At 53.0% G+C, this 15,493-nt stretch overlaps 1 protein-coding gene and 1 non-coding gene across 32 annotated transcripts in view; both read left to right on the top strand.

Moving 5' to 3' along the window:
* The first annotated feature begins 5,233 nt into the window (after positions 1–5,233).
* Positions 5,234–15,493, top strand: part of CARS1 (cysteinyl-tRNA synthetase 1) — a 56,478-nt gene continuing 46,218 nt past the window's right edge. For 7 of the 31 annotated variants that reach the window (XR_010147433.1, XR_010147434.1, XR_008537945.2 and 4 more), the window contains exons 1-2: positions 5,245–5,384; positions 14,667–14,915. Coding sequence is in view for 8 of the 31 variants with exons in the window: in XM_016920202.3 (XP_016775691.3) it covers positions 5,360–5,384; positions 14,667–14,915 (274 nt within the window). In the remaining 23 variants the exon portion in view is untranslated. Of the gene's footprint in view, positions 5,385–14,666; positions 14,916–15,493 lie in introns of all 31 variants that reach the window. The other 24 variants (XR_010147439.1, XR_010147440.1, XR_010147438.1 and 21 more) reach the window with 12 other exon arrangements.
* LOC112204941 (U1 spliceosomal RNA) lies at positions 14,147–14,309 on the top strand. Its single transcript, XR_002938679.1, has one exon. It is a non-coding gene; the product is annotated as a U1 spliceosomal RNA (small nuclear RNA).

The following is a 15,493-nucleotide window of genomic DNA, read 5'->3' as shown; positions in this document are numbered from 1 at the left end:
ATTGGGGGGTTCCAGGCTGGGCACTAAGGAAGCCCACCCCTGCCCCGTGTTCTCCCAGATGTTCAGCAATGGGTTGACAAGTTTTTCAAATGTAAGTAGGATTTCTTGGTTATGAATTAAAAGCATTTTCATTCCTTCGCAGAAGTCATGGTCCCAGTTAATAGAAATTCATTTCATGTCTCTTCTTTTTGCTTTCAGAAGAGGCAAATGAGCCTGGCAGCCCTGTCAGGACCATGCTGGTGTTTGGGCACATCCTCCTGGAAATGCCTGACGGTGTCTCAGGGCCCTGGCACAGAGCTGGGCATTTAGACCTTTGCATGAGCAGCAGCAAAGTCCCCAAAACTTCCAGGAGTGGGTGTGGGCCAGCCCCAGGCCTTCCTGCCTGCACTCCCAGTTTTAGCCTGCGTCATGGTGTTTGCATTCACCTTATTGCAGCCCCAGGTGTCTGTGCTGGAAGACTGAAATTCTGGTTGTTTAAACGGCTGAGTGGAAACTGAGGCACAGAGAGGAAAAGGACTTCACACAAGCGTCCCCGAGCTGCAGTAACAAATGACAACAAACTGGGGTGTTCAAACAATCGGGATTTACACACCCACCATGCACCCACACAATTAAACATTAAAAACAGAAACAATACAAATTCACACATCTACCATGTAGATTCCCACACAATTAAACACTAAAACTAAAAACAGAAACAATCGGGATTTACACACCCACCAAGCCCAAGCGCCCACAACAATTAAACATTAAAAATAAAAGCAGGCCGGGCGCGGTGGCTCACGCCTCCAATCCCAGCACTTTGGGAGGCTGAGGCAGGCAGATCACCTGATGCGAGGAGTTCGAGACCAGCCTGGCCAACATGGTGAAACCCCGTCTCTACTACAAATATAAAAATTATTACGTGGCTGGGTGTGGTGGTGCACGTCTGTAGTCCCAGCTACTCGGGAGGCTGAGGCAGGAGGATCACTTATACCCAGGAGGCAGAGGTCGCAGTGAGCTGAGATTGCACCACTGCACTCCAGCCTGGGTGAGGGAGCGAGACTCTGTCTCAAAAATAATAATAATAATTTTTAAAAACAAATAGGAATTTACATGCCTACCATATACCCACAACAATTAAACATTAAAAACAAAAACAGAAACAATAGGGATTGATTCTTTCACAGCTCCAGAGGCCAGAAGTTCCAAATCAAGGCGTCCGCAGGGTGGGTTCCTTCAGAGGCTCTCCAGGAGGTCCTTCCTTGCCTCTCTCCTGGCTTCTGGTGGCCACCGGCCATCCTTGGCTTGTTACATCACTCCAATTGCTTCCCCCTTCACACCTATCTCTGTATCTCTGAATCTCTCTCTCATAAAGACACCAGGCGTTGGATTAGGACCCATTCTAATCCAGGATGACCTCATTTTAACTTGATTATATCTGCAAGGACGCCTTTTTCAAATAAAGCCAGCCAGGTCCAGTGGCTCACGCCTGTAATCCTCTCACTTTGGGAGGCCAGGGCGGGAGGATCGCTTGAGCCCTGGAGTTCAAGACCAGCCTGGGCAACATAATGAAACCCCATCTCTACAAAAAATATAAAAAATTAGCCACGTATGGTGGTGCACATCTGTGGTCCCAGCTACTCAGGAGGCTGAGGTGGGAGGATCACTTGAGCCTATGAGGTTGAGGCAGCAGTGAGCTGTGATTGCACCACTGCACTCCAGCCAGGGTGACAGAGCGAGACCCTGCTTTAAAAAAATAAAATAAAATAAATGAATAAAAATCAAGTCACAGTCGCAGGTACCAGGGGTTAGAACATGGGCATAATCATTTTGGGGGGACCACAGCTGAACCCACAACAGGCTTGTCTTGGGACCCCCCCGGGAGTTGGCAGCAGAGCTGGGAGCTCACCTGAGTGTATTCGTCTCTAACCCTGCGCTACCCTGGCTTGCAGGCCATGTGACATTTCTTTCCCTAAAAGTGGTTTGGGTAGGGCCTGAGCTGCTGGCTGTGCCAGCAAAGAAATCACTCTGCTTTAGTCACCTCAAAGCAGTGGGCCCAGCGACACCCTGCTGCCCATGGACACTGAGGGGGACTGTCCATCCTCTGGCATGGAAAGAGCAGCGTTCTTGGAGAACTTGGCCTTGGCCCTTAGGAGACTCAAGGGAGAGCCCTGCACGGTGGCCACTGGTGGCCGAGGAAAGTCCAGCTGCCCGGGGGAAGGTGCTGTTCACTCACCCGCTGCCCATGGCCCAGGGCCAGACCAAGGCATCAGCCCCTCAGCCATCCAGAACAGGCCAGTGAAGCTTCAGGATGGGTCTGCACTTGCGGAATATTTAGTAGGCAGGGTTCTGTGTGATGTCCTTACCCTACGTGCTCTTGTGAAATCCTCATTATCAGTTTGCTGGGGCTGCCAGGCTTGGGGGCTTCAACAAGGATTTATTGTCTCACAGTTCTGGAGGCTGGAAGTCTCAGGTCAGGGCATCAGCAGGGTGGGCTCCTTCTGGGGCTGTGAGGGAGAATCTGTCCCAGGCTGTCCCCTGACTTCTGGTGATTTGCTGACAATGTTTGGTGCCCTTTGGCTTGTGAAGCATCGCCCCAGTTTCTGCCTTTATCTTAACATGGCACCCTCCCTGCTTGTCACTGTCCAAATTTCCTCCACTTAAACATTTTAATTAATTGGCTGGGCATGGTGGCTCACGCCTGTAATCCCAGCACTTTGGGAGGCGGAGGCGGGCGGATCACCTGAGATCGGGAATTCGAGACCAGCCTGGCCAACATGGAGAAACCCATCTCTACTAAAAATACAAAATTAGCTGGGCATGGTGGCACATGCCTGTAATCCCACCTATTCGGGAGGCTGAGGCAGGAGAATCTCTTGAACCTGGGACACTGAGGTTGCGGTGAGCCAAGATGGCACCATTGCATTCTAGCCTGGGCAACAAGAGTGAAACTCCATCTCAAAATTTTTTTAAATTAATTTATATATGTGTATTTATTTATTCATTTATTTATTTTAGAGACAGGGTCTCACTCTGCACCCAGGCTGGCATGCAGTGGCACAATCATAGCTCACTGCAACCTGAAACTCTGGGGCTCAAGCCATCCTCCCTCTTCAGCCTCCCAGAGAGCTGGGATTACAGGTGTGAGCCACCATGCCCAGCTGAAATTTTCCCTTTTTACAAGGATATCAGTTATACTGGATTAACGTCCACCCTAATGACCTCATCTTACGACTTTATCATCTGCAAAGACCCTATTTCCAAATAAGGTCACATTCACAGGTCCTGGTGGTTATAGGATTTCCACATCTTTTGGGAGAGACACAATGCAACCCATAACAACCTGTAACCCAATGTGCTGTCCCAAAGAACTACAACACCAGGGGGATGCTGAGGTTCAGAGAGTGTCCTTGCCCTGGTGGTAGGGCTGGGACGCAGCAGGACTGGGGAGGCGGGACCCACTGCTGCTAGACACTGCAGCACTCTTAGACACAGCTCGGCCACCTGAGCAGGTGATCATTTCCCAGTTCCGCTCTGCAGACCCTTTTTTTTTTCCCAGTAGAGATGAAGTTTCACTATGTTGGCCAGGCTGGTTTTGCACTCCTGACCTCAAATGACCTGGCCGCCTTGGTCTCCCAAAGTGCTGGGATTACAGGCGTGAGCCACCGTGCCCGGCCCCACTTTGCAGATTTAAAAACAAGACATCTGGAAGCTCAGAGAAGTTAAACTCACCCCAGGTCTCACAGCCAAACTCTGGCTTGCCTGACCTGATGTCAGGAGGCTTTCTTAGTGCAAGAAAGGAAGGGCAGGGCAAGCCTTAGCCGAATGTTTATCTCTAAGAGGCTTCTGACTCTCCTGGGCGCCTCCGGTTCCTTCTCCCAGGAAGGCATGTGGCCGAGCTGGGCTTGGGTGACTCATGGTCCTAGAATGATGAGTGAGAAACAGGCACTGTGAGAGTCATGGTAGGACCTGGCCAGAACTTCGTCCCCTAAGTCCTGGACTTGGTCCCTCCTTTGGGATTAGTTGGGGTCTCACAGAGCCTCCCACATCCTGGGCAAGTTACAGCACATGCTACAGGATCTTTGCAGAAATGTAAACAAACTCTCTTCTTTTTTTTTTCCAGCCACCAGTAGAATTTAGAATTTATTTATTTATTATTTTATTTATTTATTTATTTATTTATTTGAGATGGAGTCTCACTCTGTTGCCAGGCTGGAGTGCAATGGCGCAATCTCGGCTCATTGCAACCTCCACCTCCCTGGTTCAAGCGATTCTCCTGCCTCAGCCTCCTGAGTAGCTGGGACTACAGGCAAGCGCCACCATGTCCAGCTAATTTTTGCATTTTTAGCAGAGACAGGGTTTCACCATGTTGGCCAGGATGGTCTCGATCTCTTGCCCTCATAATCCGCCCACCTCGGCCTCCCAAAGTGCTGGGATTACAGGTGTGAGCCACCGTGCCCGGCCTTAGAATTTATTATGAAATTAGACATGAGGTTCCAAAAAGTAACTAGAAGATTTTTTACTTTTTATATTTTGAGAAAGGGTCTCACTCTGTCGCCTAGGCTGGAATGCAGTGGCACAGTCGTAGCTCACTGCAGCTTCAAACTCCTGGACTCAAATGACCCTCCTGCCTTGTGCTTTCAAGGTGCTGGGATTACAGGCATGAGCCACTAATCCTGGCTAATAATTTTTCTTGACATATTAAAATTCTGTTTCTTAAATAGCATTTCCTCTCATTTTGGATGGGTGCACGAACCTTGGGTGGGATATCCTTGGGAGGTGACATCATGCACACAGAAGGCAGGAGCCCTAAGGGGGTTGGGGATGGCTCCAGAATGGGGTCTGAGAAGGAGATGGAGAAGCCTGTTCACGCAACACTTCATAGTGGCTTGCTTTCCGCAGGGTCATTGGCAGGGCGGTCCCTAGGCCTGGAGCGCTCTTCCCGCCCATCCCCAGGCCCTGCTCCAGGTCGGCCTCCTGGGAACCATCCCGTCTCGCCAGCACACCCTGTCCCGAGGCCGCCTCTGACCTCCAGGCTGGGCCTGGTCCCCACGGCGCTTAGCGCAATCATGACTTAAACACCTATTACAGGACGCTCAGTCTTTAGTACTTGTCTCCCTGCGGCTGGGCTGACTACTCCCAGCACGGCCACTGAACGCTTGGCCGCGCGATGCTCCGGAGCGCGGGTCGCCATTGGGTTGAACTACAGCTCCCAGCATGCTCCGGGCCGGCGACATCCGGAGCCCCTGGTAGTTGCCTAGCGACCGGGCGTGTCCCGGAAGACGGGCCCGGCGTGGGGCGCGACTTCCGGGGCGGCGGTTGCATCAGATTCTAGGAAGTGTCTGTAGCCGCAGCTGCGGGTCCGGGATTCCCAGCCATGGCAGATTCCTCCGGGCAGCAGGGTGAGCGGCGCGGCCGGGCCAGGCTGAGGGCGGCTGGGGGCCTGACTGGGCGCTGGGTGCTCGGCTCGAAGGGCGGCGAGTCCTTATGTCTGAGGGGCCCGGGTGCCTGGGTTCTGAGGGGCAGCTGTGTCCGTGGTCTGAGGGGCGGCAGTGCCCGAGGTCTGAGGGGTGTCAGTGTGCGGGGTCTGAGGGACGGCACGTCCTTGGGTCCGAGGGGCGGGGGTGCTCGGGGTCTGAGGGACGGCGGGTCCTGAGATTCGAGGGGTGGCACGTCCTAGGATCCGAAGGACAACGAGTGCCCGGCTCCGAGGGACGGCCACTGGGACCCCTGGGACTCCTGCGTGAGGGTCTGCCAGACCCGTGGCTGGAGCACAGACCCCGCGGGGACCCGATCCCGAGCGGGGCGCTGCCCAGACCACCCAGCCTCAGTTTCCTCACTTGGTTCCTGCCGAGGTCCCCTTGCATCCTCACCCCGGGAGGTGGCCCTACATCAAACAGCCTTTCCTCAGCCGGTGCCTGGGCGGGCCCTCGCTCCCTCTTGCCCCAGCTGGACTTTAGGGGGGAGACAAAGGCCCAAGGGTTGTTTTGGTTTTCTGCCCAGACCTGGCAGCTTCCGGGAGGTGGGCGGAGGGCACCTGAGGTTGGTACTTAGGGAAATGGGGCAGAGGACGCCAGGGGTACGCGTACACACAGTAAAAGGGCTTGGGGCTTTACGAAGGCTTTCATCTCCAGTTCCGCAGGCAGTCCACTGCAAGCTGATTGTCAGAGCATTACTGCCCCATTTTATTGCCAACCCGGGAGGTTCCCCAGAGACACAGCTGTGTCAGCTCCCCCAGTCACTCATGTCACCAGCGGGTAGACCTTGAGAGACCAGTGGGTCTTCTCTCACTGTCCCTCCAGCAAGATTTTAGGTGCTGGAAAGGCAAGAGACTGAATCAGAAAGCCCAGATTCCTAACAGTCTGGAGCAGCCTTTCCAAAGGAAACATTCTCAGTATCTAGTTTTTAATTCTTTTGGCTGGCAAAAATTAGATGCAAGTTCTTCTAAGACACCTCCAGCCCCCACCCTCAGTTTAGATCGTACCAAGATTTCCTTAGCATCTGGTGGTGCCCTTTGCCCCTGAGGGTTTATTGGGTTATAGATAGGTAGTTATGACAACCCGAGTAATCTGGCGGCGTGGGGACACCCAGATGACAGGGCTACACTCTTGTGCCAAGTGGCAGGAGGTGGTCACCTTCCAGGCACGCCGCCTACCACCCTACCTGTGTGCCTGGATTCCAGCACCATCTCCACCCGTCCCAGAGCCAAGCGGCCCTCAGAAGTCACCCAGATTCCTGTAAAACAGCATCATAGTTAACAGCCCCAACTCTGGAACCACCCTGGAAGGGCCAGGATCCCAACTCTGCCTCCCGCCCCACAGCAAACCATGGGTAATGGCTCCTACCTTGGAGCATGGAGTGTAAATGAATTAATAGATGGGAAGGACGTAGAACAGTGCCTGGCACTCAATAAGTGCTGTGTCCGTGCTGAAAGTTAGAGCCTGTTTGTTTTCAAACTAAAAATGTGTTTTTGTTCATTTGTGAACGTAAATGACGTATTAGTAGTGTTTTGTATCTTGTTTTTAAAAATAGCTTTAGAATTTTAGGTTTTCAGAGCCTTGTAAGAATTGCCTTCTTTTTGGAGCTTGCCATATAGGTTGGGATTGCCCTCTCCGGGCTGTCAGGGCAGCAGGCAGATTGCCCAGTCCTCAGCCTGCGCACAGCATCTCCAGCCAGTGTTCTTCTGCCCCAGGGCATGGCCCACCTGCCTTTACTATCGCCTCCTCCCATCACACACACACTCTCAAAGATGAGAACAGGAAATAAAATCCAATCGTAGGCCAGGCGCAGTGGCTCACACCTGTAATCCCAGCACTTTGGGAGGCCGAGGCAGGCAGATCACGAGGTCAGGAGATCGAGACCATGGTGAAACCCTGTCTCTACTAAAAATAAAAAAAAAAATTAGCCGGGCGCGGTGGTGGGCGCCTGACTACTCGGAGGCTGAGGCCGGAGAATGATGTGAACCCGGGAGGCGGAGCTTGCAGTGAGTCGAGATTGCGCCACTGCACTCCAGCCTGGGCGACAGAGCGAGACTCCGTCTCAAAAAAAAAAAAATCCAATCGTAAATGCTTTCAGTGACCATCTTCCCAGATTTTTCAAGGAGGCCATCATTTTTGTACCATCTTCCCTAAGTTGACTCAGAAGGTCTATTTCTCTTTCCTGATCTCACTGGGTGTACAGCTTTTCCTTTGCAGTCTTGAAGGTGCATAGGCTTGGTGCCTGTCCAAGAGCCTGATTATTTCAGAAGGATGAGTTTCATTTCTGAGGTTTCTGGGGTAGATGGAGCCTACCTCAGGGCCTTTCCGCACAGACTTGGGATACCACTTGGTCGGCTGCTCATCAGGTCAGACTTATAGTTTAATTTTTATACAGTTTAATTCAAGGGTCTTCATAATAACACAGCCAGCATTTTTTCAGCATGAGTCTGTGCCGGGCACTGCTCTAAATGCTTTGCATCTGTTATCTCCTGCCACCCTTGGGGGAACCCCTTTGAGGAAGATCCTGCCAGCATCTTGTACAGATGAGAATCCTGAGGTTCAGAGAAGTCAAGCAATCTGTCCACCATCACGACTAGCCAGAGGCACAGCCAGGCTCCCAACCTGGGCAGCCTGGCTCAATAGGGACCTTAACTGCTGTGCTGTGCTGCCTTTGATGATTCTCTTCAGACTCACAATAGCTCAACCCAGTGAGTTAAGGCAGACGAGAATAAAGCTGATGCCCTTCGATGTTTTCCCCAGAGCCACATGAAATGTTTGCTCCTCTATGAACTCAGGTACAGTGTTTCCAGGTATTTGAAGAGTCTTAGGCAGTACCCTTGGGGTGGAGATTAAGCCATTTCCAGTGTGGGTGCTCTGGGTGGCAATATTGCTGTCTGATCACCCCACAGGCTCATTGTGAGGGATGTTGGATGCCCCTAATAATGAATAACCTCCCTCCCAGTAAGGAGGAAGATGGAGATGCTGTTCTTGGGGGTGAGAGAGGATGCCTGGGGGCCACCTTTGTGAATGAGTGGCAGCTGGACCTCCGGGGCTGGTGATCAGGACGGGGAGGGGGAGGGGAAGCCCTCACCTGTGGGAGGAGGCGCTGGTCTCTGGGAGTGGGTGGTGTTGGCTCCTAGTTGGTGAGAGCAGGGGTGCATGCCCCTCTCTCCTCCCCACGATTCATGTCTGGGGGCTTTTTCCAGTCCCCTTTCTGAGCACTTCTTGGGCAGGGAGTGGATCACTGGGAAGGAACCAAGAGGAGCAGCTGTAGAGGGTGGGACCAGGGGAACATTTGCAGAAAGGGAGTAACCTGCAGGGTGAGATGTTGCCTGGACACCCACAAGATGAGGACCCTGGTGGGACCCTTGAAGTAGCAGGGTCAGAGGGCAAAGGGTCAGGGTGAGTGAGGGGTGCAGACCCCCACCAAACCGGGGCACTTATTAGGAGCTCAGACCTGCTGTAAAGGGGTCTGCATTTTAGCAAGCTTTCCACCCATGGGGAAGCTGGTTTAAACCTCACTTGCTGGGCCCACCCCAGAGATTCTGATTTGGCAGGTCTCTGGTGAGCCCAAGAATGTGACTTCTCTGGATCCCCCAGGTTCTGCTGCTGAAGGCACACCAGGGCCATGCTTGGAGTGGACCTGGGAGAGCCTCAAGGGAACGCAGGAAGAGAAACAGGGCAGCCGGGAGAGGTTTAAATGCTTACAGGAGGCCAGGCATGGTGGCTCACGTCTGTAATCCCAGCACTTTGGGAGGCCGAGGTGGGTGGATCACCTGAGGTCAGGAGTTCTAGACCAGCCTGGCCAATATGTAGAAACCCCGTCTCTACTAAAAATACAAAAATTAGCTGGGCATGGTGGCGGGCACCTGTAATCCCAGCTACTCGGGAGGCTGAGGCAGGAGAATCGCTTGAACCCGGGAGGCGGAGTTTGCAGTGAGCCGAGATCATGCCACTGCACTCCAGCCTGGGTGACAAGAGCGAGACTCCGTCTCAAAAAATAAAATAAAATAAAAATAAATAAAAAATAAGTGCTGATAGGAAAGAGCCAGAGAGAGGGAGAGGTCGCACTGCCACAGTTGTTTGACGTGTCAGGGATGTTGTTCATTTGGTGTGGCTTTGTTTTGGTATCTGTGCTGAGCAATTGCTTGGTACTTGCATGTGATTTCAATAAATGTTCTGTAGAGACTCCACCTTTGTAGCCGGTGACAACCACCATCCACCTTTGGGACATTCCCATGTCCCTCAATGTGTTGATGAACTGAACTGCAAGGTCACCCGGTGGTGGACATTCCTTCTCATGGGGGCAGAGCAGGAGTTTCGGCATGGAGTGTGCAGGCTCTACGACTTGAGGGCCAGTGTCGAGGAACAGGTCCCTGGGAGGTTTTCAGTCTGCTCAGAAGTGTTCTCATCTGATCTCAGCATCAGACTGATCCACAGCCTGGCTCAAACCCATGACCACTTGAAAGTTGGCCTATTTTTATTTGTTTCCTCGAGACACACTTAAATGCAGCTACCACAATTACCCAAATGACTGTCTGCGTCCATCTCACGGAAGCCTGTCATTCTCCTGTGCTTCCCTGGGCACCAGCACCTTTCTGCTCTGAGAAGATCCTTCCCAAGCATGGACTTGGTTCCCTTTTGATGAGCCGTCTAGCCTGCTCTAGACGGTACATTTAAGAATGATGTGATCCAAGATCAAGGCAGATTTGGTAATAAACTTTTAAAATAATAAAATTAATTAAATAAAAATGAGTGTGTGAGCCCTAGGAAAACTCCAGGAAATTCTCTGTGTGTAGCATGCAGCTATTACAATAACATTAATAATACCAGAGCGATTATGATAATAATGATGGCAAATGGGGCCCCTGGCTCTGTGCCAGGCAGCTTTTAAACATTTTACAAGTGTAATTTGACTTAATGGCCTGCAGCTTTACAGGGCTGATGTTATGAGCGTGTTTTACCATGAGGAAATGCCGCCCTGTGTGTGAGTGTAGGCACTCAGCCCTGGAGGGCGTCGGGGCCGCCCCTCAGGTCTCCAGAGAGCAGATACACAGCGGCTTCCTCAGTACTCAAAAGCCACTGCAGCCGCCGTTAGTACATTTGATGTTTTTCTCATTTTAAAAATAGCAGATGCTTACTGCAGAAATTGTGAGCAATGAAGAAAAAGAGGGAATTAAAATCACCTGTCACCCCCTCTCATCAACCATCGTCACTGTCAGTGTTCGGGCTGTTGCTGGTGGTCTCTCCATCAGAATCCATTCTGAGTGTGAGAGGCACGTGACTGTCAGCTCGCTGTCTCAGCTGGAAGCCGATGCTGTGTCACTGTTTCTCAGGGTGCTGCTGTTGTCTCTTCTTCCCTCTTGCTGTCGTGGAGTCCAACCCAGGCATGAGCAGTTGCAGAAGACCAAGGCTCAGGGAAGGGACAGGGGAGAGGAATGTGGAGGGTCAGCATTGGGGAACAGCTTTCGAACTGTGGCCTGATCTGTGAGGGGACAAGGCTCACCTTCCAGCTCTGTCCATCCCTCTGGCAAGTTCTCTAATCTTCAGTGAACTTCATTTTCTTTATCATGAAATGGGACCTCTGCTGGCAGCTGCAGAGCTGTTGGAGGGAAATATCCAGCTAAACTAGAAGTCTCCTGGCTGGAAGTTGCTCTGCAAAAGAGTTTGTAAGGAGTCTGATATTTATTTAGAGTTAGTTTTCCAGGACCTCGCTTTGGGGTGCTTGGAGCTGCCTCTGTGGGTCTGCCTCCACCTCCGTCCTCCCTGATCTCATCTCCAGTTGGGAGGAGAGCGCATCTCCATGTAAGCAGCCTCCTCCTTCTCAGAGGGAAGCCCCGGCAGTGCCAGTGCTGACACTGGGCCTGTAACTGTGGGGATGGGGCAGGTGAGAGGCCCTCAAGAGCTCCCGGCACCCCCCAGGCGCCTTCAGTGGGGCCAGAGTCCGCCCCTGTCTTTCTCTTTCCTTGGACTGTTGGAAGAGCTGAAGTGAAAAGTGACTTGTTCTTGTGTCTCTGGTATCTTTGGGCAGCAGGGCTCCTGCTAAGCAAGCCCCTGGGGGCTCAAAGCAGCAGAGGCTGTGGCCGGTTCCCAGCACTGGTCCTTGTGCAGGTGTCTTTCTGAGAAGGGTGCATGAGGCCCAGTGCCATAGGGGAACGCCAGCCCACCACCGGTGGCATGCACTCTGTGGTGCCATTCTGCTGTCCACTCATCTGTGCCCTAGGCAACTTTAGCTGATATCTGGAATGTCACACGCTCAGTTGTAGATGCTGAAGATCGAGCAGTGAATAAGGTAGATGGAGCGGTGGGGCAGATGGTGAAGGAAAGAAATGCGGGCACGTGTTAGACAGGGGTGCTGCGGAGAGAACGAGCAGCCAGGCTCAGGGTCTAGAGGCGGGCGCCATATGGACAGGGAGTCCTTGAAGACCTGGTGGGGAAGCCGGCACCTAGCAGAGCTGTGAAGGATTAAGGGGCCTGCTGGTATCTGGGGAGCATGCCCCCTAAAAAAGGAGCAGCAGGTGGAGGGGCCATGTGACTAGGGTATTGTGAGTCAGGTGGGGGCCCATGGCCAGCATGAGGACAGGCTTGTGCTGCTGGCGAGGTGGGTGTTGGGGGCAGTAATGTGAACTTGCGCTTTTCAGCAGGGCCGCTGGAGGCCTGTGGCTGTGAGGGGAGAGCCATGCTGGCTACAGGTGGCGGTGTCTGGCTTGCAGGAATCCAGGTGACAAGGGCTGGCTCTCAAGTCCAAAGCTTCTTTTGAGTTAGAGGCCCCGGATCCTCCCGTGGGTTGGCTATGGATGCTCCTAAGGATAACTTGTAAAGGGGTGTGATTCCAGTTTTGGCTAGGGAGTGTGCCCAGAGCTTTGCTTCTGGGTGCCTGTGGCTGCTTGGAGTGGGTGGCCATCTTATTGGGGTCAGATGGGACAGTGGCTCCGTGCGGTGGGAAGGAAGCAGGGCAAGTTAGAGGGACGCTGCCCTCGTCATCCCACCAGCGAGAGTCATCCCAGGAAGCCATTTTGAGCCCTGCGTCCATGTTGAGACTTCAGGAAGGCTCTCCCACAGAGTGCCACCCTTTCACTGCAGAGAAGAGGTGGCTTCAGGACATCTTCTCCGGCAGCCACGGAGGCTGGGCCTTGGGGCATCACGTGGCTCCGTGGGCTCCCTGGCGGGTGAAGAGCTCGGCCCAGTGGGGCATTCTTGCTGCTGCAGCTGTGCACTCCATTCTGACTCATCTTTGCTGACACCACAGCGTTCCGGGAAGTGCCAGTTATTGGCCTGACACGAAGGGTTTTCCCCACACTAAGCAAAGCAGAGAAAGGCATTCGTGTGCAGTTACCCCCGCAACACACTCTGCTCTCTGTTTTCAGAAGCTGTGTGGGTTTGGTTGGGGTGACTCTGGCTCTGTGCCAGGAGTAAACACGGAGATGGGGGACAAAAGGGAAGGGGAGAAGGCAGAGAGGGGGACTGTGATGTGCAGGGCATCCACGCCCCATGGCTGTGATGTCGGGCAGCCTGTGCCCAGGAAGGGCAGCTGGCACAGCAAGGGGTGGCCAGACATGTGCTTTCCTACCCTGAGTGAACTCTGGGGTGAGAGGGTATCTGTGTGGAAGGAGCAAGCATCGGTCCTTTTCCCACAGTCCTCTCAGCAAACACAATCACTGGTTCAAGGTTTGGATGCACCTGTGCTCATGGGCTCAGGGACCAGACTCCCTCCTCTGGCCAGAAGCCTGGCACCGTCTGCCTGGTCTGCCCCCACTTTAGGGACGTGGGCTGTGGACACAGCACCTGGTCCACAACTCCCGTGTCAGAGGTAATTGCAGGGAGATATTCCTTAGAATGGTGAGACAGATTTTATTCCCTAATTCCTGACAGTAGGGGAAGGAGCTGCGTTCCCTGCCAGTTCAGCAGAGGTGACTTTTGGATTTAAAGGGAGTATGATTAGCTGGGCCTGGTGGCATGTGCCTGTAGTCCCAGCTACTCAGGAGGCTTAGGCTGGAGGGTCACTTGAGCCCAGCATTTTGAGGCTGTGATGAGCCTTGATTGCACCACTGCACTCCAGCCTGGGCAGTAGAGTCAGACGCTGTCTCTAAAAAATAAAAATAAATAAATAAATAAATAAAAATAAGGGAGAATGGAGGAGAAGGAGGGTGAGCAGGGGCTCAAATGAAAAAAGCCATGGAGCTGGTCAGCGTGCATGTGTCAAGGCGGCCTTGTCTACAGCTGGCAGTGGTGAAAGTTAGGGTTCTGCTCCTCCTCCCAATGGTGACATGCGGAACAGTGGCTCTCGGGTCCTTGAGTGACACACCTGAGTGGTGGAGGTGCACGCTTACTGCTTTGAAGGCTCTAAGGAGGGAGGCTGGGGCCTGGGGCCAGGGGCCAGGGGCCAGGTGAGGCTGGCTGGAGCAGCCACATTCTCCTGGCAGCCCTGTGCTTTCTTGGGCTGGTCCTTTGAGGGGGCCCAGTCCTCCTGAGGCTGTGGCCTTGACCTGCAGAAGCCATGCTAGAGTCCAGCTGTCTCTTGGTGCAGGGGTGTAAATGGCACACGTTGTCAATGTGGGGTTCTCCTACCCCTCATCCCCCAGCACCCAGAGGGAGAGGGTGCCGCTGCGGCAAAGAGGCTTGAAGTTGGTTTGGTTTGGGGGATTTCTGTTGTGAGTTTTTAAAAATTGAGGTTAAATTCTCGTAACATACTTAGCTGACAGGAGGGATACCATGATCGTGTAGGTAGCTTTCCCAAGGCGAGGCTTATCGGTTATACTCCAGATGTGCTGACCCCTGTGATTTCCCCAAATGTCAGAAACTGAACTGTGTAATTTGTGATGGTGTGGAACTGTGTTCCTGCTTTCCCTGATAGAAAACATAAATTAAAAATGTAAAAACTAAGTAATTTATATGACATAAAGTGAGAAGTGCACAATTCTGTGGTATTTGGTGGATGATGTTGTCATGCAGCCTTCATTTCTGTCTAGTTCCAAAGCATTTTCATCACCCAAGAGGGAACCCATCCATACCTGTCAGGTAGTCACTCCCTCGCCCCCAGTCAAAGTGCTGCCCCTGTGCCTTTGCCTGTTCTGGATGTTTGGCGTCCAGGGAAGGGCTTGAACACCTTTTTCCTTGGTTCTGTGCCATCCCCTAGTCCCTGTCTTTCTGGCGGCCTCTGGGCTGCCCGCCTGCCTGCCTGACACCATGTGCCCTCTGTCTTTGCAGCTCCTGACTACAGGTCCATTCTGAGCATTAGTGACGAGGCAGCCAGGGCACAAGCCCTGAACGAGCACCTCAGCACGCGTAGCTATGTCCAGGGGTACTCACTGTCCCAGGCAGACGTGGACGCGTTCAGGCAGCTCTCGGCCCCGCCCGCTGACCCCCAGCTCTTCCACGTGGCTCGGTGGTTCAGGCACATAGAAGCGCTCCTGGGTAGCCCCTGTGGCAAAGGCCAGCCCTGCAGGCTCCAAGCAAGTGAGTAACAGAGTGGGTTCCCTGGCCATTAGAACCTCTCTCCCAAGGTCAAGGGCTTTCTCCATCACCCTGGTGCTTACCTGGCGTCTGCGGATACCCCAGAGGGAGCCTCGCCCAAGTGTGTCTCGAGCAAGTGGCCTGGATGGGCAGATGCAGCGCTTGCTGGATGGAGGTTGGGATAAAATCAGGCCCTATGGAGTTGGTTATTCAGGAGCGGTATGTTCACATCACTGGTGTGGCAGGATTGCCTGAGGTGGTGGGGTGCAGAGCCGCTGCGGCTCTGGGGTTCCACGTAGCATGCCCAGGCCACGGGCCCTAGCCTTGTGATTTTTAGCTAAGGCTGTGCCTGGCTCTGGTTGACTCAGTTCTTTCTCTTTATTTTTTCCATAAGATTGTAGCGTGTCTATCCTCCAGCTTTAGAATCGTTGAATCCTAAAGTATTAATTGGCATTGAACTTTTTTTTTTTTTTTTTTTTTTGAGACGGAGTCTCGCTCTATCGCCCAGGCTGGAGTGCAGTGGTGCGATCTCCACTCACTGCAAGCTCCACCTCCCGGGTTCATGCCATTCTCCTGCCTCA

Source organism: Pan troglodytes, chromosome 9, assembly GCF_028858775.2.
Source record: "Pan troglodytes isolate AG18354 chromosome 9, NHGRI_mPanTro3-v2.0_pri, whole genome shotgun sequence".
Taxonomy (NCBI): Eukaryota; Metazoa; Chordata; class Mammalia; order Primates; family Hominidae; genus Pan; species Pan troglodytes.
This window is presented reverse-complemented; position numbering and strand designations above follow the sequence as displayed.